Raw genomic sequence first — 26,772 nt, 5'->3', positions numbered from 1 at the left:
AGCAAGTTGATGAAATTATGTCTTAATTTATGCATCATTTGTATTCTCCCTAAAGTGATTATTTGTTTAATGTCAAATGAATATCAAGCTGAGAATGTGACTTAGGATTTCCAGTATCAATTACTTCTATATTTTACAAGCTCATTATAGAAATGCACAAAGTTGTGTGAAACATAGTAAATGACACTGATTTTAAGTATGAATTAAGAAATCCTTTAAAATGTTTGGTTCACACAGCATTTAGAGAAATACTTTAAATTTTAAAATGAAAATAACCTGATTGGCTGTCATCAGATTCATCATCTTCATCATCTTCCTCATCTTCTTCCTCATCATCTTCCTCTTCATCCTCATTTGAATCTTCAGAATCTTTACTACTGGGAATGTCTGAATCTGTTCCTCTGAATTGTTCCACTAAAGATTTTGCAGGATGGGAGTGATGCTGTGTTTTTACTGGGTTTACATTATTGCTAACTGCTTTTTCCTTCCCTTGACTATGCAGGATGGGAGAGGCAGAGGGCATTACAGGTGTCTGATTGCCAGGGGTTCTTCTCCCACTTGTACTCAAATTTACAGGTGAGGAAAAAGGGGTGCTACTTGCAGCAGCAATGTTTTCATTAATCTTGCTCTGCATTTTAGTTTTGGTAGTAAGTGCTAGAGGAGCTTCTTGAATGACACTTTGAATAACTCCATTTGGTTGGTGATTACCTAAAAGTGCATTTGTCAAGAATGGATTTGGGTGGTTGTTTTCTAATGTTTGTTTTGGATGTGCTGGTGAACTAGAGGTTGCTTTTGGATTTGACAAAGCTGCAATAACCTTCTTCAGGCTCTTAGATGACTCTTGTTTCTTTAACTGTGATGGGAATGCCTGTTTATATTGTTCCTGTTGAAACATAAGTTAAAAAACACAACAAAATGTACCACAAAACAAAGATTGCTTTTATTTGCTTTCAATATCTGAAAACAAATTATAGCTATCATATCATATACAAATTTAAATCATGACATACAAATGCTGTAAAAGTAGCAACAGCTATGACTAGCTGGTTGCTACATTTTGGCTGTAATTTATTAAAATTTAATTAGTTTTTCCCCATTAAAAATTATATGCCTTTTGACTATCCTCCTCTCTTTACTGTTGCTTCCATTTTCACAATAATCCAAACCTAAAACCATTTTCTTTGCATGCAATAGCCTCCTCTTAGAAATTTCAAGCTGACAAAATACTGTTTATTCTTCAAGATCCAAACCAAGAAGCTTTCCAAATTTTCCAGCCAGAAGCATTCTTTGCGTCTTTCCTTTGAACTCCTTTACCTCTTTATATAGATGCTCCTCAGCTTGCCATGGGGTGACTTTCCCATAAACTCATGGGAAGTTGAAAATATCATTAAGTCAAAAACAGATACAATACACCTAACCTACCAAACATCACAGCTTAGTCTAGACTACCTTAAATGTACTGAAAACACTTACATTAGCCTAAAGTTGAGCAAAATAACCTACCAACACAGTACACTGTAGAGTATCAGTTGTCTGCCCTTGTTATCATGTGGCCGACCAGGAGCTGTGGCTCACTGCTGCGCCCAGCATCAAGGGACTATTGTACCAATTTCTACTGAATGTGTATAGCATTCGTGCCATTGTAAAGTTGAAAGATCATAAGTCAAATAATTCTTTTTTTTTTTTTGAGATGGAGTCTTGCTCTGTCACCAGGCTGGAGTGCAGTGGCACGACCTCGGCTCACTGCAACCTCTGCCTCCCGGGTTCAAGCGATTCTCCTGCCTCAGCCTCCCAAGTAGCTGGGACTACAGGCACGCACCACCATGCCCAGCTAATTTTTGTATTTTTAGTAGAGATGGGGTTGCACCATGTTGGCCAGGATGGTCTCGATCTCTTGACCTCGTGATCCACCTGCCTTGGCCTCCCAAAGTGCTGGGATTACAGGCGTGAGCCACTGCACCCGGCCAAGTCAAACAATTCTAAGTTGGTGACTATATGTACTCTTATGCCATACCACCTTTAGTATACACAGCATATGCCTATATGCCTTAAACCTCTAAGGAGATAACTTAAAGTCTTTGATAAATTCCTCAGGGTAGAAACACTCATCTATTCACCTTCATGGTCTTCCTAAGACATTGCTCAGAACCCTGTGCTTGATATGTACTCAAAAAACAATTTTAGGTTGCTGAATGAATAACTTCCTGAGCAAGAACTTCTTTGAAGCAAAGATTTAAGATACTAAGCTGGTGGAGATGGACATTCAACATTCTGTGGGATCTACTATAGTGTGCCTTTGCACAGTAACATTTCAGAGTAAACAATTTAGAAAAATACAATTTTCTTGGAAAAGATTATAAACCATTAAGCCATAAAATTTATGTCTGTAAACAAAAACTTATTTAACTATTAGAATCTCCTTGAAAACAATACAATCATGAATTTTATTAAGCTACTATAATCAAAATATTACATAAAAATTAACAGCAGCAGAATTATTAAAATCTTTTGACTTAACAGAAGGAGTTGAATTTCTTAATCTAAGGTAAAATTCTGCATTGAAAATGATTGCCTTGAAATTAAAATCAGCAGTGTTGTCAGCATCAGAACTGGGCTCCTAACACTAAAATCAGCAAAGATTTGTGATGGAGATTTCACAAGTGTAAATGCTGATGGAATGTTATATAAAATACTTATAAATATTTTATTATTATCATTTTTTTGAGACAGTCTCACTCTGTCAGCCAGGCTGGAGTGCAGTGGCACGATCTTGGCTCGCAGCAACCCCCACCTCCCGGGTTCAAGCCTGCCTCAGATTCCCGAGTAGCTGAGACTATGGGCACGTGCCACCATACCTGGCTAACGTTTTTGTTTTTGTTAGCTTTTTTTTGAGACAGAGCCTCACTCTGTTGCCAGGCTGGAGTGCAGTGGCACGATCTTGGCTCACTGCAACCTCCGCCTCCTGGGCTCAAACGATTCTCCTGCCTCAGCCTCCCAAGTAGCTGGGACTACAGGAGCACCCCACCTTGCCCAGCTAATATTTGTATTTTTAGTAAAGATGGGGTTTCACTACGCTGGCCAGGATGGTCTCGATCTCTTGACCTTGTGATCTGCCTGCCTTGGCCTCCCAAAGTGCTGGGATTACAGGCATGAGCCACCGCGCCCAGCCTTTTTTTGTATTTTTAGTAGACAAGGGGGTTCACCATGTTGGCCAGGCTGGCCTCGAACTCCTGACCTCAGGTGATTCATCTGCCCTTGGCCTCCCAAAGTACTGGGATTATAGGCATGAGCCACCGCACTCAGCCTGAAATACTTATTAAATATTTAAAAGCAGCAGTACTAACAAGCAGTAAGTAATGTAAACTTTTTATCTTATTTAACATCTATACTGCATTAGTTTAGAAAATTAAGTTATTAAGATAATTCTTTATAAATAAAAACTGTCACAAAATATTTGTACCTAAGGCAATACCTTACAAAGTGCTTAATTAGTAATCATTTAGTAAATTACGGAAAATTATGCTAGTTAGATGTACCATTTCAATGTAATTTTATAGCAAAATTCTCACATAAAATACTTTAATATACAAGATTCAAATTTTCAGCAGAAAAATTAGTGTGTTTTCATCTGTTAGAACATAATTATGTCATGTAATAATTTTGTAATCTTTTTTTATAGGTAGTAAGTCTTCCTTCTAAATATATAGGTCTAAAGGGCCATGAAAACAAAAGTCCCTTTAGTTTTGTATTTTAATTTTCTGCAACTGTTCCTCACTGTAATTCTGAAGAATCACTTCCCATATATTGACATCAATAAGTTTTTAAGAATAGCCAAAGATTCTATATTTTATCCCAATTACTCTTTTATAGTACACATATTATCATTTTAAAAATCAGGGGTGATGTGTAAAAAGGAGATGGAAAGAAAATTGAGACCTGTATAGCAGCAAATCTCTTGCTGCTTTAAGATATCCATTTGGGGCCAGGTGTGGTGGCTCACGCTTCTAATCCCAGCACTTTGGGAGGCCGAGGCAGGCAGATCACTTGAGGTCAGGAGTTTGTGTCTAGCCTGGCCAACATGGTGAAACCACATCCCTACTAAAAATACAAAAAAATTAGCCGGGCGTGGTGGCGGGCGCCTGTAGTCCCACCTACTTGGGAGGCTGAGGCAGGAGAATGGCGTGAACCTGGGAGGCGGAGCTTGCAGTGAGCCAAGATCTTGCCGCTGCACCCCAGCCTCGGCAACAGAGCGAGACTCTGTCTCAAAAAAAAAAAAAAAAGGAAAAAAAGGTTGATAAAAGAAAGCTGACATAAGATCTACAAAATTTTACTCCTGGTCTATGTATTCAATCAATCTATATGGATTTAAGTTACATTTTCTTCAGTGTAAGGGTACTGAAGGATTCAATGATTAAATAACCTTTAAGAAAATAACGAACTAATGAGGGATGCAGGTAGGTACCTCTACCTCAATAATAGGTACTGACAAAGAGAAGGTAATATCTTTTAGAGTTGAGTCTAATGTGAATGTCCAATTTTATCATCTGTAAATGAGGATAATATTAGTAGCACTCATAGATGTTATTACCAATAAGTTAATGTATGTTCAGCAATTGAAACAATGGCTGGCAAACAGTAGATGCCCTCCAAGTGATATCTAATTAAGTTGCCTAATGATAATATTTGTAATATTGTGTTCAAACATAATGGTTTCCTACTCTAGGCTGATTCTAGAATAAAAAGCAATAATCGTTTAATTATTAGAATTTTTTGCTGGACATATAAATTTAATCTATGTAGTAAAATCAACAGCAAGAAAAACAAAGATGAGAAAATTCTCTGGAGTGTTTCCAGTGTTTGTGTAAGTAGAAGTTATATTTCATATAATCCATTAAGAATGGCAAAGGAAATTGTTTTTTTTTTTTTTTTTCTTTGTAGAGACAGGGTCTCACTATGTTGCAGAGGTTGGTCTCAAACTCCTGGGCTCAAACAGTCCTCCTGCCTTGGCTCCCAAAGTGCTAGGATTACAGGTGTGAACCACCATGTCTGGCCAGAAAAGTGATTCTTTATGAAGGGTTTTTACACTTAAAATGTGTACATTCTAGGACTATAGAGGTAAATTACTTGAGTTCACTTCTTTGAAAAAGAATATATTTGGCCGGATGTAGTGGCTCATGCCTGTAATCCCATCATTTTGGGAGGCTGAGGCGGGCAGATCACTTGAGGTCAGGAATTTGAGACCAGCCTGGCCAACATGGTGAAACCCCATCTTTACTTGGGTAAATATTTGGGTATATTTACCTAAATATACAAAAATTAGCCTGGTGTCGTGACACATGCCAGTAGTCCCAGCTACTAGGAAGGCTGAGGCAGCAGGATCACTTGGATCCGGGAGGTGGAGGTTGCAGTGAGCGGAGATTGAGCCACCACACTCCAGCCTGAGCAACAAATTGAGACCCTGTCTCAAAAAAAAAAAAAAATTGGTATTGGGGAAAAAAAGGACATTAATTTTAAACCCAAGTAATTGTGAAGCTTTGTCTTATTCAAACATATTTATCCCCTTATTTCTAAATCCTCAGATCTTAGGTGTGGGGACTTACCTTAGGGAAGGGGTTGCAGGGGAGCTGGAATGACATGATTGCATTGCCAAAAATACACCAAACAGATACATATATGAATATAAAATCAGAGAAATTTAGTTTTCTGATATACGTATTCTATTCCTGGAGACTAAGAAAGTATAAAAATGTGGGTAGAATTTAACTTAAACTTGTGTATTGTAAGACAATATAGAAGCTCTATCTTTTTCTAATAGTAAAATTCTTGTATAAATAATTTATAACTCACCCGTTTGGATTTCAATTCACTGGTCAATGAACTAGATTCTTCAGAGGTATTTTTATTCCCTGCTTTAAGAACATCAGGAGAAGGAACTATGAGTTTCATGTAAGTTTCCTTTTTGGCTTGATTTACCAAAGATAAAGGTTTCACATTGGACACCAATCCCGTAGACTGTATTACACTGGTGTGTTTGTTCACAGATTCCTCCTTTGCCTGAGAGCTTTGGAAAATAAATGGAAGCTGCTGTGACAAAACCTGAGGCTGCTTCTGCTGGGATTGGAATGAGTGAGTCTGGGATTCAGACGCAAGAGGTAATGGCTGGTGTATTCTTTTTTCCTGGGCTTTTTCAGTTGCTTTCTGTCCATCTGCTTTTGGGTCTGAAATACCATGTAATAGCACCTAGAAGTAAAAATGAAAAGGTAAGTTCCTAACATCTATTAAGACAAAGACTATCAAGCAGTAAAACCTGGAGATAAAAACACTTTAAAAGTGTTCTTAATGCCTTATGATCATATCTAAAAATCTAAAAATTCATAAAAGAAGTATCGTATGTCCCTTTAAAAATATTTCTTCATCTTCTTTCTTGGGCAAAAGTATGAACTCAAAGTAATGATTCACTTTAAAACTACAGACTTTGAGAGTCAAGATAAACCAGTTAATTCCTAAATATGAATAATGTTTGGATACTGTCCATGAAAAAAATTATACCTGGTTGTTACTTTTATGTTGTGCTTCACTCTCTGAATCAGAATCATCATCTTCACTTTCTTCAATACTTTGCTCTTCTTCTTCATCTTCTTCTAGATCATCTGAATCACTACTACTAATGCCTTCACTTGAGGTGTCTGATGATGTGCCTGAATCACTATCACTGTTGCTAGAACTTTCCATTGCTTTCTTCCTTGGTTTCTGGATAATGACAAGGTAGTTGGCAAGACTTTATTTTTGGAAAACATTCAAGTTTCAATAAAGGTGTACTCTTTTTAATTTTCAAATGATATTTTCAATCTCAAAATGTCATTGTAGGGAAAAGTCACATATTGTAAGGATAATTATTTAACAAACTGATCAACTTAACTTACATGACAGAACTCCTTAATGAAAAGTGCAAGCTCTGTCATGTAGAATATTGAAAATATCAATATAGCATATGTGTAGATGTACTCATATGGCTGTTATTCTTCAAAATGTATGACAGATTAAAAAGATCAATTCACAAAATAATTCCAACTATGATACATACATCAAAAGGTACACATTTAGCTTTAGTCTTCTTTCTTTTTGCAGACAGTGAGTCAGTAGCCAAACATTTCCCTATAACATGCCACACACACGTTTCTAGGTATGTCCAAGACTGAGTCCTTGCCTTCAAGAAACTTACTAGTGCTGGTGATAGGGGAGTGTAGACCGATGCTTAGTATAAAAGCAAATTATTCCATATAATAATAAGTGCTGTAGAGAAGATAAAGTAGGGTAGCAAAAGACTTATGGGGCTGCTTTAGTTAGGGTCAAGGAATTTAACTGTTTATGTTTCATCTCAGAAAAGATAAAAAAAAAGGTAGAAGATGAGGTAGATAAATATGAAGAGAGAGATTTATTTTTGGAACATTGAAGACTCTGCAAGAAAAATAAAATCCAAAGCTGGTAGAAAGTGGTATTAGGTCACATAAAAGTGAAGTTTTGTGTTCAAGAACACATAATAGTAGTGGATAAAAAGAGGAAAAATCATGAGATGAATTATAACAAATTAACAAACCAATCAATTAACTTATAAAAGAACTCCTCAATAAAAAGTACAAGCTCTGTCATGTAGATTATTGAAAATATTTATAATTATTTAACAATGGGAAAGTTAAAATTTCACCAATAGAAAGACTGAAAAGGAGAAACACTGAAATGATGGAGCAACAAGATTAAGTACAATCTAGGAACATTTTAATGGCATTTGCTGATAAAGAACAAAATATAGAAAGAATAACAATAAATTACAAAAGTTATGATCTTAAAATACATCCTTTCATGACTACTCGGGATTGGGGAATGAAATACAGTAATATATCTCCACAACAGAAAGCCAAATTGAGGCCACGGTTACAGATTGCAAATCTATAGTCTTTTTATTGTGTCTTTTGAACACTGATTCAGGTAACATTCATATGAGTGACAAGAGTCACTCCCGCCATTATATTCCGTTCGCAACGACTCTGTTTTTTTTTTTGTTGTTGTTTTTGGAGACAGTCTTGCTCTGTTGCCCAGGCTGGAGTACAGTGGCACGACCTCAGCTCACTGCAACCTCTGCCTCCCAGCTTCAAGCAACTGTCTGCCTCAGTCTCCTGAGTAGCTGGGATTACAGGCGCCTGCCACCACGCTAATTTTTGTATTTTTAGTAGAGACGGGGTTTCCCCATCTTGGCCAGGCTGGTCTTGAACTCCTAACCTCATGATGCACCCGCCTCGGCCTCCCAAAGTGCTGGGATTACAGGTGTGAGCCACCACGTCTGGCCTTGCAATGAATCTGTTTTAACTGCTCCAAACTAGCTACCAGAAGGCCTCTTTCAAAGATATACACTTCAATAAGCAGACTAATAGTTCCCATCATTTCTCGAGTTTTCTTCCCTCAAAGTAGGGCAGACAGGAATGAGAAACTGAATTGGAATTGTATGGGTACCACAAGATGAGAAAGATCACAAGGTAGAGATTAAAGGGAAATAATAATATATTAATATTAAGACTACCATTTATTTGTCAAAGAAACAGCTACTTCTTTGCAACCAAAATCTGTTGTAGTTTTCTAAGCATGTATAGCAAGACCATGAAAATCATAAGGTACCTAAACTGGAATTAACATTTTTGTTTTAGTAAGGGATAAGAAAGAAAAGAAATAAGAGAGCTACAGTGATTTAGCAGAGAAAAATTAACTCCTATTTAAACGCCCAAGGAATAAAGTGTATAGCTTTTTATTTAAAGATGGCATGAGAAATGGGGACTATACTCCCCAGGAACAGTCATCCAGAGGTACTGGTTCTGAAGCTTTAGGGTGCATAACATTCCTGAGTCCCACTTCTAAACAGGGCACTTAATGTGATTCTGATGCAGGGAGTATCTGCTGAGCATACTTCGGCCATGTGTAAAGAGTTCTATTTTTATAAGGTAACACATTTAGTACTCATTAAAACAAATAGAAATGAGAAGACAAGTGTGAGTATCAGAGAAATAGGGAAAAGATGGGTTTGTATCACCAGTTTCATTAGAGTATATATGTGTCATTTCCACAAATAATTAGCTAGTAAGTCTCTTTTCTCTCATTTAAAATGTTTTATTACTTACAAAAATTTTTAATTTAAAACATTTTTTTTTAAATGAGTCAGGGTCTCACTTTGTCACCTACGCTGGAGTGCAATGGTGCTTTCATAGCTCACTGTAGCCTTGAACTCCTGGGCTCAAGCGATTCTCCTGCCTCAGCCTTCAACTAGTTGGGACTATAAGCTAAAACATTTTAAAAGTTAGTCTTCTTAGGTTTATCAAAAAGTGATCGAAGAACAGCTTATTAATTTTCCCCCATCCAATCTGGGAAAACTTTTCAGAACCTTATCCTTGAACCTTCATTTCACTGTATACTTATTTCTTTTAATAACAAAACAAATACGTATTCAAGGCTATGATGTACCAGGCATAGTTGCTCAAGTCTCTGGGGATACAAGGGTGTGAGAAACAGACACCAGCTCTGCCTAGTGAGAACTAGAAGAAGAGAATCAACAAACAATTTAAATAAATGTTTTGAGTGATTAATACCATAAGTAAAACAGAATAACTGGATAGACAATGTGTGCTGGGGTTTTGCTTTACATGTAGTCATCAGGTAAGACATCTCTGAGCTGAGACCTAAGGGAGAGCAAGAGCCAATCACCCAAGGACATAAGAGAAGAGCCTTTCAAGATGGGAAATAGCAAAGGAAAAAGCCACCAGCTAGAAGTGGGTTGAGTGTGTTCAAAAATGAAAAGGTTAGCAGACCAGTTACAGCATAGTGAACCAGGGAGACAGTGGTAGGAAATAAGCATGGATGAACTGGTGGAGGTCAGATCACACAGCTCTTATAAGCCATGGCAAGGACTTTATTCCCAGCGGGATAGAATACTAGTGGAGGGAGTGATGCCATTTGATGTATACTTCCCCCTCATTTTCTTATTGTGGTAAAATACACGTAACACAAAATTTACTATCTTAACCATTTTAAAGTGTATGGTTCAGTGATATTAAATACATTCATAATGTTGTGCAAACATCAGTGCCATCCATCCTATAAAACTGAAATTCTATACCTATTAAACACTAACTTCCCATCCCTCCTTCCATGCTAGCCACTGGCAACAATCATTCTACTTCGGTCTGTAATTCTGATGAGTCTAAGTACCTCAAATAAGTGGAATCATACAGTACAGCATTTGTCCTTTTGCATCTGGTTTACTTCACTTTGTATAATAATGTCCTCAGGGTTCATCCATGTGGTAGCAAATGTTAGAATTTCCTTCCTTTTTAAAGCTGGATAATATTAACATGTATGTATGTATGTATGTATGTATACACATGTGCCTCCCCACATATTTTGCTTATCCAGTTATCTGTTGATAGACACTTTGGTTGTGTCTACATTTCAGCTATTGTGAACAATGCTGCTATGAGTATGGGTATACAGATACCTCTTTGAGACCCTGCTTTCAATTTTGGGTGGTATATACCCAGAAGTAGAATTGCAGAATCACATGGTAATTCAATTTTTCATTTTTTGAGGAACTGCCATACTGTTTTCCACAGTGGCAGTACCACTTACTATTCCCTAACATGTAATACTTTCAAACCATAAAAAACCAGAGATGTTTTTAAAGGTTACTTTGGTTGCCGTGGTAAGAAGAACTTGTACGACAGGAGGGATAAAACTCGTTCAACCTTGAATTGTTTTGTTCTTTTCTTAACAGGCTGTATATTTTAGTCTTAGTTTAATTATTTAATTAAAATATCAATATTTATTCTAAATGTATATGCAGACTATATGAGGGGATTGGACTTAATCAATGACTTTCAATGAGAATGGCTAAGTACCCCACCTCCCATGGGAGGTATCAAAATTAGCTGAAGAACTTTTTTTTCAAACTACACGTGAAAAGAATGAATGAAGCAACTTTTTAAAAAAAGTTTTGAAAACTGAAAAAATACTGGGTGAAAAAGTATAGGATTTTCTTCTTTAGTTCCAATGCCCTTTATCTCCATTTTACTTGAACAACCCACTCCCACAAACTCATGCTGAACCACGTATCATCTGAAAGTGCTGTTCTTTTGAAATCGTAAGTTCTAGTATGCCTCACTTGAATAGACAATCTCTCTATAATGTTATTTCCGCTTAGTTGCCTTAGACACTACTATGGTACCTCAGAATCTATCTCTAAAACTGGGTAGAAAGAGCTGCCTCTGAGTTTTCAGTATGTTCTCCTAGTAACAGTTTTTAGTATGACAGCACTGATTCTGTTTAGGAATGTCAATGTAGATTCCTCATTAGAACTAAGTACAGGAACTGTGTTATACCCATGCCTCCAAGGTCTTGTACAATGCCTTACACATTGTAGAGGCACCAGAGATTTTACTTGATTTTAGCACTACTTCTTAACAGGTAGGATAGCATAAGGGTTAAAAGCATGGGCATTTAACTTTTAGAAGCACATATAAAAATACATCCAATGATATGATGTCTGGGATTTGGTTCAAAATAGAATGGGAATCAGAAATGGATGGTTTCAGTCAGTGTCTGGCATCAGAGAAACCGGCAGTAGCTCAGAGACAGGCCCTTAGTGCTTACACTAATGAGACTGCCATTGAAACAAATCCTATGGGAGAAGAGCCAAGAGCAGGTACAGAACGACAGGTGGAGAGTATGACACTGTGTCCCTGGGAGGAAACAATTAAGAATCTTTTATCATGTTTGCTTGAGTGCTCAGTGGTGTGGGTTGAAAGGGAAAGAAAATGGTTGTCTTGGGGCCTATGTACGGTACTTTTGCATTTTTGTGATGGGTACCGTCAAGCTTCTTAGCATTACCAGATGGCCTTCCCCCAAGTCTTCATATAAGCATGCTATACTCTGGAAAATGTTTTCTATTGAGAAGGAAATTTAAAGATTTAGAGGAAATATATCTATGAAATATGCTCAGCAAAAGAAAATAAATGTATTTGTTCAGTTTTTTTCATTTGTTCCAGAAAATATATGGAGCTTGATGCTGTGTTGAAAAAGGATAAAGAAAAGTTTGATAAAGTAGTTCTTAGGATTAAAAATTGGTGTATAAGAGACATGCAGTTCAGATTTAAAGTTCGGATCAACATCATGTGCCATCAGTGACTACCCATATCTTGCTATTCTTGTTGTGATGTATCAGAAGCTTCCTGTCACAATATTACAGCTGAGATGGTGAAGAACATCATGTGTGTAGGATCACAAACTTTTGATTCTCTTCCACTGGAAAACCAGGCCCTGAAAGCAGTTTTTATAAAACATAGAAGAGAAGACACAACTCTTATCTTTGTTTCCCAAATGTTTGCAGTTGATGACAAGGCTTTAACTGGGACCTCTCATTCAAGAAGAAATTAAAAATTGGAGCAGATCAAATCCACTGATAAGAGTGTTCTAATACATAATATGCTAGATCATATAGTTAGAGGCTTCTCAGCTTACTTGGTTAGATAAATGAAACCTGGACTCAATGATGACCTACATTTTACAAAATTGAGATGTCACAGCTTCTGGCATAATGTGGAAGAGGGAATCCAAAAGTGTAGAGTGATCAGAATGTAGAAGTGAATTTGCCACCTGCAAGCTGCATACCCACCCTACTTCTGGAACCAATGATAGAGCCAACAAGATTGACTCAGAAGGAAGAAATCGCATTAACAATCTGAACAGGAAAAAGTTAACATAAAGAATTATTGATTAATAACAGAAGATTAACTACTAAGAGGGATAAAGTGACCTCTAAATAATACAGGAAAAGGAGATGTAGGGAATATGTACTTTTTGTAGGGCTAAGGTAGAGTAATGAAATAAAGATAACCTTTGAAAAGGGACTTTTTCCTCCAACCCCTCCATTCACCCAAGGCTAAGTTTCAGACTTTGTGGGAGAGGACGTGGCTATTGCCCACTGGATGGCAGAGAAACTCAATGACGTATCACAGTCAAGGCTGACACACACAAAACACTGCTTGCTAAGATACCAGAAAAACATGGCTGGGAACCTGTCAGCTACAGTGGCAGTAAAATTGGCTTGAAAGCCACCTACTTTCCAAAACTTGCTAGTAAACTGCCTGCTGAGATGCCAGTGAAACTCACTAGATAGTGTATACTACTGGGTCTCCCGACCACCACTGGATCTCCTGGACACCACCAGTAGAGAAGCTGTCAGCCAGCAAGCAAGCCACCCATTGGCAGCCACAGCATAAGAAAAAGAAGAAAACACTAGAACCAGAAAAAGAAGTCCCAGCCACATGTGGTGGTTCATGCCTGCAATCCCAGCACTTTGGGAGGCTGAGGCGGTGGACCCCTTGAGCTCAGGTATTCAAGACAAGCCGTGGCAACATAGTGAGATCCCATCTCTGCAAAAAATATAGAAATTATCTGGGTGTGGTAGCATGCACCTGTAGTCCCAGCTACTAGGGAAGCTAAGGTGGGAGGATAACTTAAGCCTGGGAGGTGGAAGTTGCATTGAGCTGAGATTCTGCCACTATACTCCAGCCAGTGCAACAGAGCCAGACCCTGTCAAAGGAGAAGAAGAAAGAAGAAAAGAAGAAAGAAAAAAGAAGACAGAAGAAGAAGAAAAAGAAGTACCATCTTCTTCCAGTGTTCTTCCAGGACCTTCTACTAACAAGGACTAAGATTGCAAGAAGTGGCAAAGAAGAAAAGAGTGATTTAGAGCTGAGAGGCAATAAATTGATAACTTGCAAAGTTGGGGATATACATGAAATAAAACTGGCCATGATGTGACAACTGTTGAAGCTGAATAATAGGTACAAATGATTATTCTGTCTACTTTGTATATTTGAAAGTTTCCATAATAAAAGGTTTTCTTATTCAGTCTTTTCTAATGCACAGGAGTTAACCCACTTGCTCTCAAATCCTGGCTCAGTCACTTAGTGGCTAATTATTTTGGTGCTTTGCTTCTCCATTTGTAATAACAGTAGCTACTTCATTTCAGATATAGGGAGGAGTTAAAAGTTATATGGAAAGCAATTAGAGCAGAGCTGATACGCAGTAAATTCTCAATACATTTTATCTATTATTACTATTTGTATTATTTATACTGGTACTGACACCATAAAGCACGTATCTATAAAAATAAAAGTTGGTAATTCATAAGAAATTAAACCATAGATTCTGTTGATTTGACCTTCAGAATGCTCCTCTTATATATAGATCTGTTATATATTAGTCCTTCCAAGAACAACTTACCTTATCTTTGATTTTGTCAACTCTAGCATCCAAAGGCTGGTTTTTGCTTTGTTCCTGATTACATTTTCGATTTCCTCCACCTGAGCTTGTACTTTTAGTTTGTCCCATGGAACTTGAAGCAGTAGTGGATAGTACAGATGTGTTGATACCGATTACAGATGATGTATTACTTCCATTTATTGACCCATTTACACCTTGAAAATAAAAATAAACATGTTTATACAATGGAATATTATTGCATAATTTAAAAATGAAGTACAGATATATGTACAGTTGGATGAACTTGAAAACATGATAAGTGAAAGAAGACAGAAAAGGTCATATTGTATGATTCTATCTATATGAAATATTCAGAACAGGTAAACCTATAGGGACAAAGTGAAAACTGATGGTTTCCAGGGGCTGAGGGAGAGGGGAATGGGAAGCAACTGCTTAATGGGTACAAAGTTTCCTTTTGCAGTGATAAAAATGTTTCAGAACAAGATAGAGGTGGTGGTTGTACAACATTGCAAATGCATTAAATACCACTAAATTATTCACTTTAAGATGGTTAATATTATGTTAAGTGAATTTCACCTCAATTAAACAAAATGTTTAGAAAGATAATGAAATGCAAATGTTCTCCTTTTAGAACAAACTTTGTAAAACACTTCAGTGAAAACAAAGATAGTAAACCATCTAAAATGTTGTTATAATTTTCAAATTATATTCTAACAAGTTATTAATTGCAGAAATATTAGTGATCATTTAAAAAAAGTACTAGGTTATTAGTTTTAATGAAGCTAATACTTAATTACAGAAGAAGTAACACACTATATTGGGTTACATATAGGGAGGTAATGAAATACAGAGGAAAAAACAGTAGAATTGGGCCAAAATCCTGACTAGGCCACATCCATATGTAAGTAGTATTTTCTTGAACAACTTATTTGACCTTGGCTGTAAAATTAAAATACTTCTAATCTCAAAGAATTATTGTAAGAATTAAGCAAGAAAATGTGAAAAGGTCTAGCATAACACTATAAAACTGTTATTAAGGCTGGGTGTGGTGGCCTACGCTTGTAATCCCAGTGCTTTGGGAGGCTGAGGTGTGAGTATTGCTTGAGACCAGAAGTCTGAGACCGCTGGAAACACAGAGATCCTGTTGCTACAAAAAATAAAAATAAAATTTAAACACGTAGCTGTGCATAGTGGTACATGACTGTAGTCGTTGGGAAGCTGAAGCAGGAGGATTGCTTGAGCCCAGGAGGATGAGGCTACAGTAAGCTATGATCACACAACTGTACTCCAGCCTGGACAAAAGAGTGAGAACTTGTCTCTATTAAAACAAACAAACAAACAAACAAACAAACAAAAACAAAAAACAAAAAAGGTATTAAACCTGAACATTATGAAAATAATATTAGAATGGAAGATTTATAGTACTGCACTTATGTTAATGTGGATACCTTTTTCGGGACCATTTCGATTACTTTTTCCTGAAGTCCTTGAATGGAATGAAGGAGAATCATGATTCTGGGCTGGGGGAGCAAATAGTGGTGGAATTCCCAGTAATGGTGGAAAGAAGGTTGCTCCTGTACGAGTATGAGTATCAGTTGTTCGCCACCATTCTGCACCTCAAAACCAAACAAACCAACCAAACAAAAATATATAAATTAACTTTCCAGTTAATGTCACAATGGCTTTCTATGTTTTATTTAAAAAAAATTCAAGTTTCATCTTGGAACAAAACTGCTGAATTACTCATACTTCTGATCGTTTTCCTAATTCTAAACAGTAGAACTTGTACACTTATCACTCTTCTCATTAGGCCAGTATCTAAGGATCTTCACTTGGCAGCTTTGTAGAGTTCAAGCTTGTAAAGGACAAAGGTAGTCCATAGTTTAAAAAATGAAAGTGAAAACTTGGAATATAAAAGAAGTATTTCACTCTTTGATGACTTATCCCATAACTTTTCTCATCTGTTTTAAACCCTTAGAATTTAAGTTTACATCTACAACTTATGTTAAGACTTTCCTCAAATTACATACAATATAAATCTGGCTCTGATAAATCAGTTAGTCTAAATAATAATATAAGACTACTGTAATCCACTATACCTCAAGTACATTTATGGAAGAAAATTTCTATACTTAACCATAAATATAGCAAAATCAGTAGGCCTTTTTATGTTCTAAAAAATAAGTTCTCAAAGGAGATTTCAAAAACAAGTAATTTCACATTAAAATATAAAAGATTTATAAAGCTTCTCTCCTTAAAGTTAATGATGAAAGCCTGAATTTTGTTTTTACTTCCACTCATTAATTACAGATAACAATGATTGTTTTATTGATATAAAATGACCAGTGGTAGAAAATCATTCAATAAAAGGTAAATACTTAAATAGTGCCTCTTAAAGTTTTAGAAAAGGAAATAAGCCAAATTTTATACATTTTTCAAGGAAGGATGAAGTAATCTTGTATTGCCCCATTTAAAATCTCAAAAACAATCTTCTCCAACTGGCCAGTCTGCTAGATTACCAAATCAGTTATTATCTTTCAGACCAATCTTCCAAAAGATATGGGGTATTTTTCATTGACTGTGGCAACCATAAGAACATTAGAGGAAAAACCCCACAACAATACAGTACGGGAAAAACTCAAAATTGTCAGTCTATTGTATTATATAATATTAAAAATTTTTCTAGGAATATCCTTCATTAAAAATAGAACGTAAAATGGTATGCACCTTCATTATCTAAAGGCAAAATCTGGTTTAAAAGAAAAATGAAATTTTCATAGTAGCTGCCAGTCTCAAAGGTCTAAAAAACAGTATAAGCAGAAAACTGCAAAAGCTATTCTTCTGCACTGCAGGAAGGCATTACTAGTAAAATGACATCAATGTATATCCAGCCATGCCTGAACAATGGGAACTGAACCAAGAATAACTATACAAAAGCATTGATCATTTATCCACTGTTTAGATGAAAGATGTACATTTAGATAGGAAGAAAAAGCATGTGTTTTGGGCTTGTATCACACAATCTTGTTATTTATAGGTTTGAAAGCTAGGTTCTACCTAGCTGATAAAAACTTACTGTACTGAGGACCAGGCACAGTGGTTCACACTCGTAATCCCAGAGCTTTGGGAGGCTGAGGTGAGAGGTTCACTTGAGGCCAGGAATTTGAGATCAGCCTTGGGCAACAGAGAGAGACCCTGTTGCTATAAAAAATTTAAAAAGCAGGGAGGGACTGAGGTTTCCCAAAGATATTTATATAATTTAACACAGAGTCTGTAATTAAAGTGGAATTCATAAGACTTTGTAAACAACCAAAAAATTGGTAAGGTAATCAAAGTGTAATAAGATTCAAATATTTTAGACATAATCAAACTCAGAGAAAAACATTTTAAAAAGTACTGGAGAATGTCAATGGTAAATAAGCACATAGCTGGTGTGGTGGTGTACTTCTGTAATCCTCACTACTCGGGAGGCTGAGGCACAAGAATCACTTGAGCCTGGGAAATGGAAGTTGCATGAGCTGAGATTGCGCCACTGCATTCCACAGCCTGGGTGACGGAGTGAAATTCTCTCAAAGAAAAAAAAAAAAGTAAAGAAGCACACAGTAGAGATTAGAGAAAACAATGGGAAAATGTGTGTTATAAATAACCTGACACCACAGAAGAAAATACAAAACAATAAGATCAGTTAAATAAAAAGATGCAAATGGTAGAGCTTCTGACTATAAACTTTACAAATGTCTGATATTATTTCATAGGAAATAATTTTTGTTAAGTGACAAGCTTGTCTTCCAAATTTAGGAAAATAAACAAAATTTAGTCACAAACCAGTTTGCTGATAAAATGAAAAATACAAAATAAGGATTACATATATCAGCATATGGTAAATTTCTAAGTATATTCAAAAGAAAGAACAGCATAGTAGCAACATTTAACTCTTTTTGTGTGTGTGTGTGTCCCAGGCTGGAGTGCAGTGGCCTGATATGGGCTCACTGCAACCTCCATCTCCTGGATTCAAGTGATTCTCTTGCCTCAGCCTCCAGGGTAGCTGGGATTACAGGCATGCACCACCATGCCTGGCTAATTTTCGTAGTTTTGGTAGAGATGAGGTTTGGCCATGTTGGTGAGGCCTCAAGTGATCCGCCTGCCTTGGCCTCCCAAAATGATGGGATTACAGGCATGAGGCACCATGGCCAGCCAATATTTGACATATTTAACTCAAAGATTCTATTAATATTATTTCAGAGGACATAATAGATCTCGATTTGAACCTAGAAGATTTAACAGAATTTAAAATCGTTCATACTTGATAGAGCCAAAAATACTTTGCAAAAATTCATGGTAATTTAATACAAAAATTAATTACAAAAAGTACAAATATTTTTTAAATTATCATGAAATAGTATTTCAATATAAAATGGAAATAATTTTATTATGCTAATATCCATTAAGTAATTTTACATTTATTGATTTAATCTGAAATGCATAATACTTTAGAAAGTACATAAAATGTAAAAATAAATTATTCCTCATTAAAAATTCCTAGTAATATCTTCCTGTTGTGTCCTCATTTATTTACTGGGCAATTTAAAAGTCTGGCAATTTGGTTACCCTTCTGAATAAAGCCAATTATAGAAAATTTATAGTTAAGTTACTGTACGAAATCTGCAAATTAAACAAAATGAATCTTTGAAAGCTAGGCATAGTCTCTGCCCATTTGGCAAAAAGTATGCTCATCTAGGCATACTTTTATCACTTAAGACTCTGTCTTGTAATTGTCTGTTCATCTATCTCCTAAAAACTGTAAGCAACATATAATATACTATGTTTATTCTTCTGTTTCTGGCCTTGTGTGCAGAGCATAGTAGATGCCCAAATAATTTTGTACATTAAATGAATAAGTGAACACTTTATTTTGGCTGGGGAAGCTATCAAATTTTTTTCTATATAGTAGAAGTATCAACATTATTGAACTCCAGATGAGTAATTTTTTAAATGTGTTAACCATCATTCTAGTACAAAAGACATTTGATTTTAATAATATAGTATTTACATTGTGGTTTAGAAATGTTCAAAAGCAACAGTGTAATAAAGCATGATAAAACAATAAAAATATTTAAGATATCACTATCTATATTGTTTTTATCTATTTTGATATTTATTCAGCAATCTTGTATTTCAGTAAATATCTGTGGAATGCTTATCTTGCTAAACAACCATGCTAGAAATTGAATAAATTCCTATTAATATTTTTGAAGGCAATGTTAAAACTTGGTTTAAGACTTCTTTAATTGTCCACTCACATTACTCCTCCTCAGCATCCCTGCTTCCCAGACAACTGAATTAAAGAAGTAACATGACTCAAGAAACAGTACTTGAAATACACATTTAACCATCTATCCTTTCTATATGTAGTTTTAAAAACACTTCTTTCCTTTTAAGGAAGCATTTGATAAATTATTAACCATTAAAGTGGGCAAAATAAAATAACGATAGTTACCAATTATGGACTAATTATGTGCACCAGATACTGTACTTGGCACTACATATGACTTAACTCCTTTAATCCTCACAAGAACCCTGTAAGTCAGATACTATTATTATGATCCTCATTTTTCAGATGAGAAAACTGAGGCTAAGAGGTCAGAGAATCTGTTTAAGGCCACACAGCTATGAACTAACAAAGCCAGATTTAAATTCAGGCCTATTTGTCTCTAGAATTATGCTATAATGTTTTAAATTATTTTACATACACTAATACATACAGACCTTACTAAAATTTATTAAAGCCAAATTAATCTATAGAAAATACATACAAATTTAGGCTTTCAAGATAATATAACAAATTAAAGCATGTTTCTCTAAAGTTTTAATTAACTGATGTCTTAGTGAACTACTAAATCCTCATTATCTATAGAATTTTGGATAATACTGGTCTTCTTCCATGTAAGTGGTACAACTCTCTAGTTGTTTTGATCAAATACAGAAAAATAGGCTGGGCATAGTGGCTCACACCTGTAATTCCAGCACTCTGGTAGGCCGAGGCGTGTGGATCACTTGAGGTCAGGAGTTCAAGACTAGCCTGGCCAACATGGCGAAACCCCATCTCTACTAAAAATACAAAAATTAGCCAGACATGATGGTGCGTGACTGTAATCTCAGCTACTCGGGAGGCTGAGACAGGAGAATTGCTTGAACCTAGAAGGCGGAAGTTGCAGTGAGCTGAGATTGCACCACTGCACTCTAGCCTGGGCAACAGAGCAAGACTCTGTTTCAGAAACAAAACAAAACAAAACAAACAAACAAAAAACGGAAAAATAAAGAAATTTAAGAGTCTAGCTCATTTTCCTTACAGTGAAGAAATGTAAGACCTTGAAATAGGAGTGTAAAAATACTCACAAAAACTGAACCTTAGTTTCACACTAAGTAATTTTTTAAAAAATCAAATAAGGCTGAGAAAAATTCATTCAACTCTACATTTACAATATGTATACTTTTCTGTATATTATACTTCAACAAAAAACAAGAGAAAAACTTGCCTGAATTACTCTCTCCTGTGACAGACACCTATTTCTCTAGTTAAATACCTGGATATCTAATTAACTGCTCTGCCACCTAACACACTTAGGGTGTTTAATTTTTTGCACATGATAAATAGGATTGAGCCAATTCTTGCACCAAAGTTTTAAACATACCAGGCATTAGACTATTCCTTTTGTTCAATAGACAAATTACTCTTGAACATTCTCAAGCTTTCCTCCTTTCCTTGAACACTGTTTGTAACAGATATTTACCTGGAAAAGATGCTAGTTGGGGATGTGCGGCTAAGGCTGTGGGTGTACCAAGTGTCCCCAAACCACCAAATTCTGAATGCCCTGAGCTGGCTGAATGTAGACCAAAGACTGGGTGGCTGACCATTGGGAAGGCACTCGACACTGTGGACAGGTTAAACGGTTGATCCCCAGCTGTTCTGAATAAATGTCCTGGGAGGGAAAAAAACACACTTAAAGTTGTACTATAAAAAACAGATGAGATTTATCTGATTTTAGTGTTTATAGTTAAAATTTATAATAATTTACCTATTGCATTTTTATTTTACTCTTTTCCTGCTGCATTTTCTACTCTTCAAACCCTGTAAAATGTTTCTAGAAACATGAAGGCATGCTAAAAATCATTAAAATGAATGGCATAACTTAACTTACTTTGAATTTGAGATTTGAGAACCAATGTTTTAAGTAAATAATTTTCACTAATTAAAATTGACCTGAGGAAGTGAGGCCAATTTTCTGTTAATATATATACATTAATATATTATCAATATATTTTACTCATAAGAAGGGAAATAAAAAACATCCTATTAATCTAAGGTTGAAAGCCACTGAAATAAGTCCAGGATCTGTCACCAGGTCAGTACTCAAATTATTATACACTCTAAGCAAGGCAATCCCAGTTTCAACATGCCAGAATTGAAGCTCTGTTCTCTAATACAGTCATGAGTTGTTTAATGAGAGGGATGCATTCTAAGAAATGCATTGTTAGGTGATTCTGTCATCGTGCAAACATTGTACAGTGTGCTTACACAACCTAGGTGGTACAGTCTACTACATACCTAGGCTGTAGGATACAGCCTATTGCTCCTAGGCTACAAACCTGTTCAGGATGTTACTGAACTGAATACTTTAGGCAGTTGTAACACAATAGTAAATATTTGTATATCTATACATATCTCAACCTAAGAAAGGTACAGTAAAAATATGGCATTATAATCTTAGGGGGCTACTGTCATATATGTGGTCAGGCATTGACCAAAATGTCATTATGCAGTGTATGACTGTACTTCTTAGGTGAGAAGAGTATCTTGATACCAAAAAGGGAATATATTCTAGTCTAATAAAACAATACACAAGACAACATAAGTACTTAATAAACTTACGAAGATATTTCTAAATGCATTCACAAGTGGTTACCAATATAAAAATCATTTTTAACTTTCTCTGAGTAAGACAATGTTCAATTCAAATGAGTCTGACATTTTAATTCTATTTTTAAAGATAAGTGTTGTAAATCCAGGTTGGAATGTTATATGATAAAAACATGACTTATTTTTCATACTTTGTAGCAATTTGGCAGAAAAATTTTCTAATACTTGGAAATCTTCCCTTTACTTCCAGGAAATAATTAAGGTACCCTGTCTTGCTACTGTGAAAAGAGAATACTCTAGGTTATCTTAAGAATTTACTGTGTGAACAGTATTGTGCTCTGTGTTAATATTAGAATAAAGCTTCCTTATTATCTCTTGTTTATATTATACCAGTCCTGACTGTGCACTGCAATTTAATTAGTTTTAACATAGTATGTTTGAAATTTACAAATGTAAGTTAAAAATAGTATACTTATTATTACTTAGTTATCAACCAAATCTCTTCTCTTTGCTTTCTTGCTCCCTGAAAACCAAGGGATAGTCCTAAAAAACAGTCAGTGTACCCTCTAAAGTCTGATATAAAACCTATATTCTTTATTAAAATAATGCTATATTCTTTACTGAAACAGGAAGATCTGAATGACTTTTAAAAATAAGATTTAAATAAATTGCATTAAGTATGTTTTGTATCAGGCTATATAAGGAAAAAGTTCTGATTCAGGATAGTGCTCCCACTACAACAAAACAGTAACTAGATCTCACAGGGAAGATCCTCAAAGTGTCTTTACAAGGAAGGCCCACAAGGAAACTGTGAGGTAAGAGGACAAGGAAAGGGCATAAACTTGGGTGTCTTTTCTAAATCAGCTAATCATTGTTTTTGTTGAATTGGTTCTTCTGTGTTATCAGAGTGGACTGCATTAGCACTGAAGATGAGTCAAAATAAAACAGAGTATGCTACCGCCAAAAAAGCTACCCAAATGTCACTATCTTTAAGACCAGTGATAGGCTACCAGAAATACTGTGGGTTTTTTTTTTCTTTTTGGCAAATTCTCAGAAACCCAGCTAGTTTCTCAAAAAAATGAGCTTGTAACTGTAAAAACCAGTTTTTACTTTCATTTGTTATTACATATAAAATCTCTGGTTCTCACCAATCAATTCAACTTCCTGACTCAAATGTTGTTAAATGTTTTATTTATAAACATACTATGATCAGTTCTTTTCTTTCTCCATCAATTTGTGTGGTAAGCAAGTTGAACTGAACATTGCAGTTTTGGAGAATTTGGGGTCATCGGTAATTTATGTTTTACGAATAACAATTCCTAAATTATATCAATTACATGTATGTAGTTGTAATTTAATACAAAGAAATTTGAGGGAAGTAACCTCAAAACTACAAAAGCTATATTAAATATTCTAAAAATCCAGAATAATTGAAATTATCAAGGATTAGAAAATGATAGAAACACTTCTGTAATAACTAATTGTAATTACAATTAGTTGTAATAAATAATTGGTAATAATTGGTAGTAAGTAATAAATAATTGGTAGTAATAAATGATAAGTAATACATAATTGGTAGTAAGCAGATTCTTAGATGCATAGTTACAGCATTAATTTCATTATTGGGAAGAAGCAAACAAGCTAAACTTTGTAGTCTCACAAGCAGAAAACATAAGCAATAAGTAAATGAAGTTATCACTCTTGCAGCAACAATTAAGAACCAATGATACACAACTTGACAACAAAAAGTTCTTTTTTAACTCTAAAAGGAATGACATGTGGAAGCAACTGAGTAGGAAATTTCAGTAAAATGAGCTGTATACATCACAGATTCAAATGAAAAAATATATAGATCTGTACACAAGAATGACATCTAAGCCTGGCAAGAATGCAGAGATGGGAGTTCAGATCAAGGCTACTTCAACTCTACTTCCTAATTCTTCCTTCTAAAATTCTTGGTTAAAATAGTTAAAGCATGAAAAGCATCCTTAGTGACGACTGAGTCTTACAGGTCCATTCCTTGCTGGTGAGAAAAAGATTCACGTCTATATTTAGTAATGTATACTAAGATCACTTATGATTGTAGCAATACCATGCATTAAAAAAATACCCACGTGAGGCCGGGCGCGGTGGCTCACGCTTGTAATCCCAGCACTTTGGGAGGCCGAGGCGGGCGGATCACGAGGTCAGGAGATCAAGACCACGGTGAAACCCCGTCTCTACTAAAAATACAAAAAATTAGCCGGGCGTGGTGGCGGGCGCCTGTAGTCCCAGCTACTAGGAGAGGCTGAGGCAGGAGAATGGCATGAACCCGGGAGGCGGAGCTTGCAGTGAGCCGAGATTGAGCCACTGCACTCCAGCCTGGGCGACAGAGCAAGACTCCATCTCAAAAAAAAAAAAAAAAAAAAATACCCACGTGAAAGACTTCGTCTGTTTCATGTGGGAAAGGTTATACCCGAGAAGGGAAATAATTTAAGAATACATTTCACAATTTTACCTTTATAGCAAGAATTTAGAACTCAGTGATATTTTTTAAAAAGTAATCTTTCTCATTAAAAAATTCTGTAATGCTATATAATTTTAATACTGTTTTTCTTCCACCTTTTACAAAACACAGATAGTAATTCCACGTAAAAATCTTACAGAATTATTCTGTTATTTGACAGTTTCAGTAATTCAAACATTTCATGAACATACCTATTAAACATCAGGTGCTATGCTTAAGTAACTGGCCTACAAGGATGAGTAAGACAATCTCTGACCTCAAGGAACTCACGTTTTGAGCATAACTTAAACAGTGCAAGACTATTTTTATATCATAATGTATAAAACAAGTTTGTTAATATTTCAGTATTACAAATTGGTACTGTCATATACAGGACTCAGTAATATGACCCAAACACCTAAAACAGTGTCTAGTACATAACGGACATAAAATAAATGTTTTTTTAATGAGTTAATTCACTACTCATTTAAAGCAGAAGAGGCCTATCCATGGGACTCATTCCAAAGGCTTTCAATCAGAACAAAAAGCTGTCTCAAGTCTTTATGCAAACTTGCAGTTATGGTTCCTAGATTCCTTTGCCTTATTTCCTCAACCCCTGGTCCTAATTTGTTAACATTACCACTGGCCCTTTATTCCTCCTTGATTCCATTTAGGTCACATGTTGGATTTGATCGCACAAAATCCTACCACCTCCAGGATCTTAAACTCTTAAAGTTTCACCCTTGAACCACAATTTTCACATTTCCATTCCCTTATTTCTCAGCATGACCTCTAGCCCCTCCCAGGGCCAATCCTTGACCCTGTCTGTCTCTTTCCCTCTCAATACCATCAATATCTCTCCTGTGTTAATCTTAAAGGAAACGTCTTATACCTGCTATGTCTACTTCCTCCCTACTTCTCAGAATCTTTCAACATTTGTGCCAAGCCCCAAGCCTCCCTTCCACTTGGTCTGTAAAATGAAAGTGTTCCTAATTCCTAGATCCCTCTAATCTTTCTTGTTTTCATTCTCAACCTCTTATGTAAGTCTGGCATTCCTGACTGCCTCTTTCATATTATTTTTTTTTTTGACATGGAGTCTCCCTCTGTCACCCAGGCTGGAGTGCAGTGGCACAATCTCAGCTCACTGCAACAACCTCTGCCTCCCGGGTTCAAACGATTCTCCTGCCTCAGCCTTCTGAGTAGCTGGGATTTCAGCTGTGTGCCACTATGTCCAGGTAATTTTTTTGTATTTTCAGTAGAGACAGGGTTTCACCACGTTAGCCAGGCTGGTCTCAAACTCCTGACCTCATGATCTGCCCGCCTCAGTCTCCTAAAGTGCTGAGATTACAGGTGTGAGCCACTGCGCCTGGTCCTTTCTTTTCTATTGTTTCTTTTTTTTTTTTTTGAGACGGAGTCTCGCTCTATTGCTCAGGCTGGAGCGCAGTGGTGCGATCTCAGCTCACTGCAAGCTCTGCCTCCCAGGTTCACACCATTCTCCTGCCTCAGCCTCCCAAGTAGCTGGGACTACAGGCACCCACCACCATGCCCGGCTAATTTTTTGTATTTTTAGTAGAGACAGCGTTTCACCACGTTAGCCAGGATGGTCTCGATCTCCTGACCTCATGATCTGCCCGCCTCAGCCTCCCAAAGTGCTGGGATTACAGGCGTGAGCCACCGCGCCTGGCCTGGTCCTTTCTTTTCAAACCCATTATCATCCTTAAGATCTAGATCGTGGAACCCTCTTGATCCTCTTCTTAACTATACATCTTTCAATAATACTATCTCCTTTACTGGATTTTCTTTTGCTTTTTTCCCCCTAAATGTAAAACATTCCTAAAGATTTTGTCCAGCTATCTCTTTCCTTCTCTTATGCTTTCTCCTTCAGTATTTCACATGCTTATACTGTTTAAACTATCACCTCTATGCAAATGAATTATAAGCCAGGATTTTAGAACTTTGAGGCAAAAACTGAATCTTATTTAGCTCAGGATTTCCAATAATCTGAAACACAGTAAGAATTTAATAAATTGTTTCTCACTGCTGTATT

General features: G+C 36.1%; 1 protein-coding gene across 4 annotated transcripts in view; it reads right to left on the bottom strand.

Annotated features, from left to right (window-relative positions):
• Positions 1 to 26,772, bottom strand: part of BAZ2B (bromodomain adjacent to zinc finger domain 2B) — a 385,701-nt gene that overhangs the window by 139,607 nt on the left and 219,322 nt on the right. For 3 of the 4 annotated variants that reach the window (XM_058441732.1, XM_058441742.1, XM_032755601.2), the window contains 6 exons: positions 21,114 to 21,302; positions 15,771 to 15,938; positions 14,323 to 14,516; positions 6,550 to 6,750; positions 5,848 to 6,240; positions 277 to 883 (listed from right to left, as the gene is read on the bottom strand). In XM_058441732.1, coding sequence (XP_058297715.1) covers positions 277 to 883; positions 5,848 to 6,240; positions 6,550 to 6,750; positions 14,323 to 14,516; positions 15,771 to 15,938; positions 21,114 to 21,302 — 1,752 coding nt within the window. The remainder of the gene's footprint in view (positions 1 to 276; positions 884 to 5,847; positions 6,241 to 6,549; positions 6,751 to 14,322; positions 14,517 to 15,770; positions 15,939 to 21,113; positions 21,303 to 26,772) is intronic. The other variant, XM_058441739.1, reaches the window with a different exon arrangement.

The sequence above is a fragment of the Hylobates moloch genome, unplaced genomic scaffold (assembly GCF_009828535.3).
Source record: "Hylobates moloch isolate HMO894 unplaced genomic scaffold, HMol_V3 SCAFFOLD_1, whole genome shotgun sequence".
NCBI lineage: Eukaryota > Metazoa > Chordata > Mammalia > Primates > Hylobatidae > Hylobates > Hylobates moloch.
The sequence above is the reverse complement of the archived record's forward strand: the minus strand, read 5'-3'. Positions and strand labels throughout refer to the sequence as shown.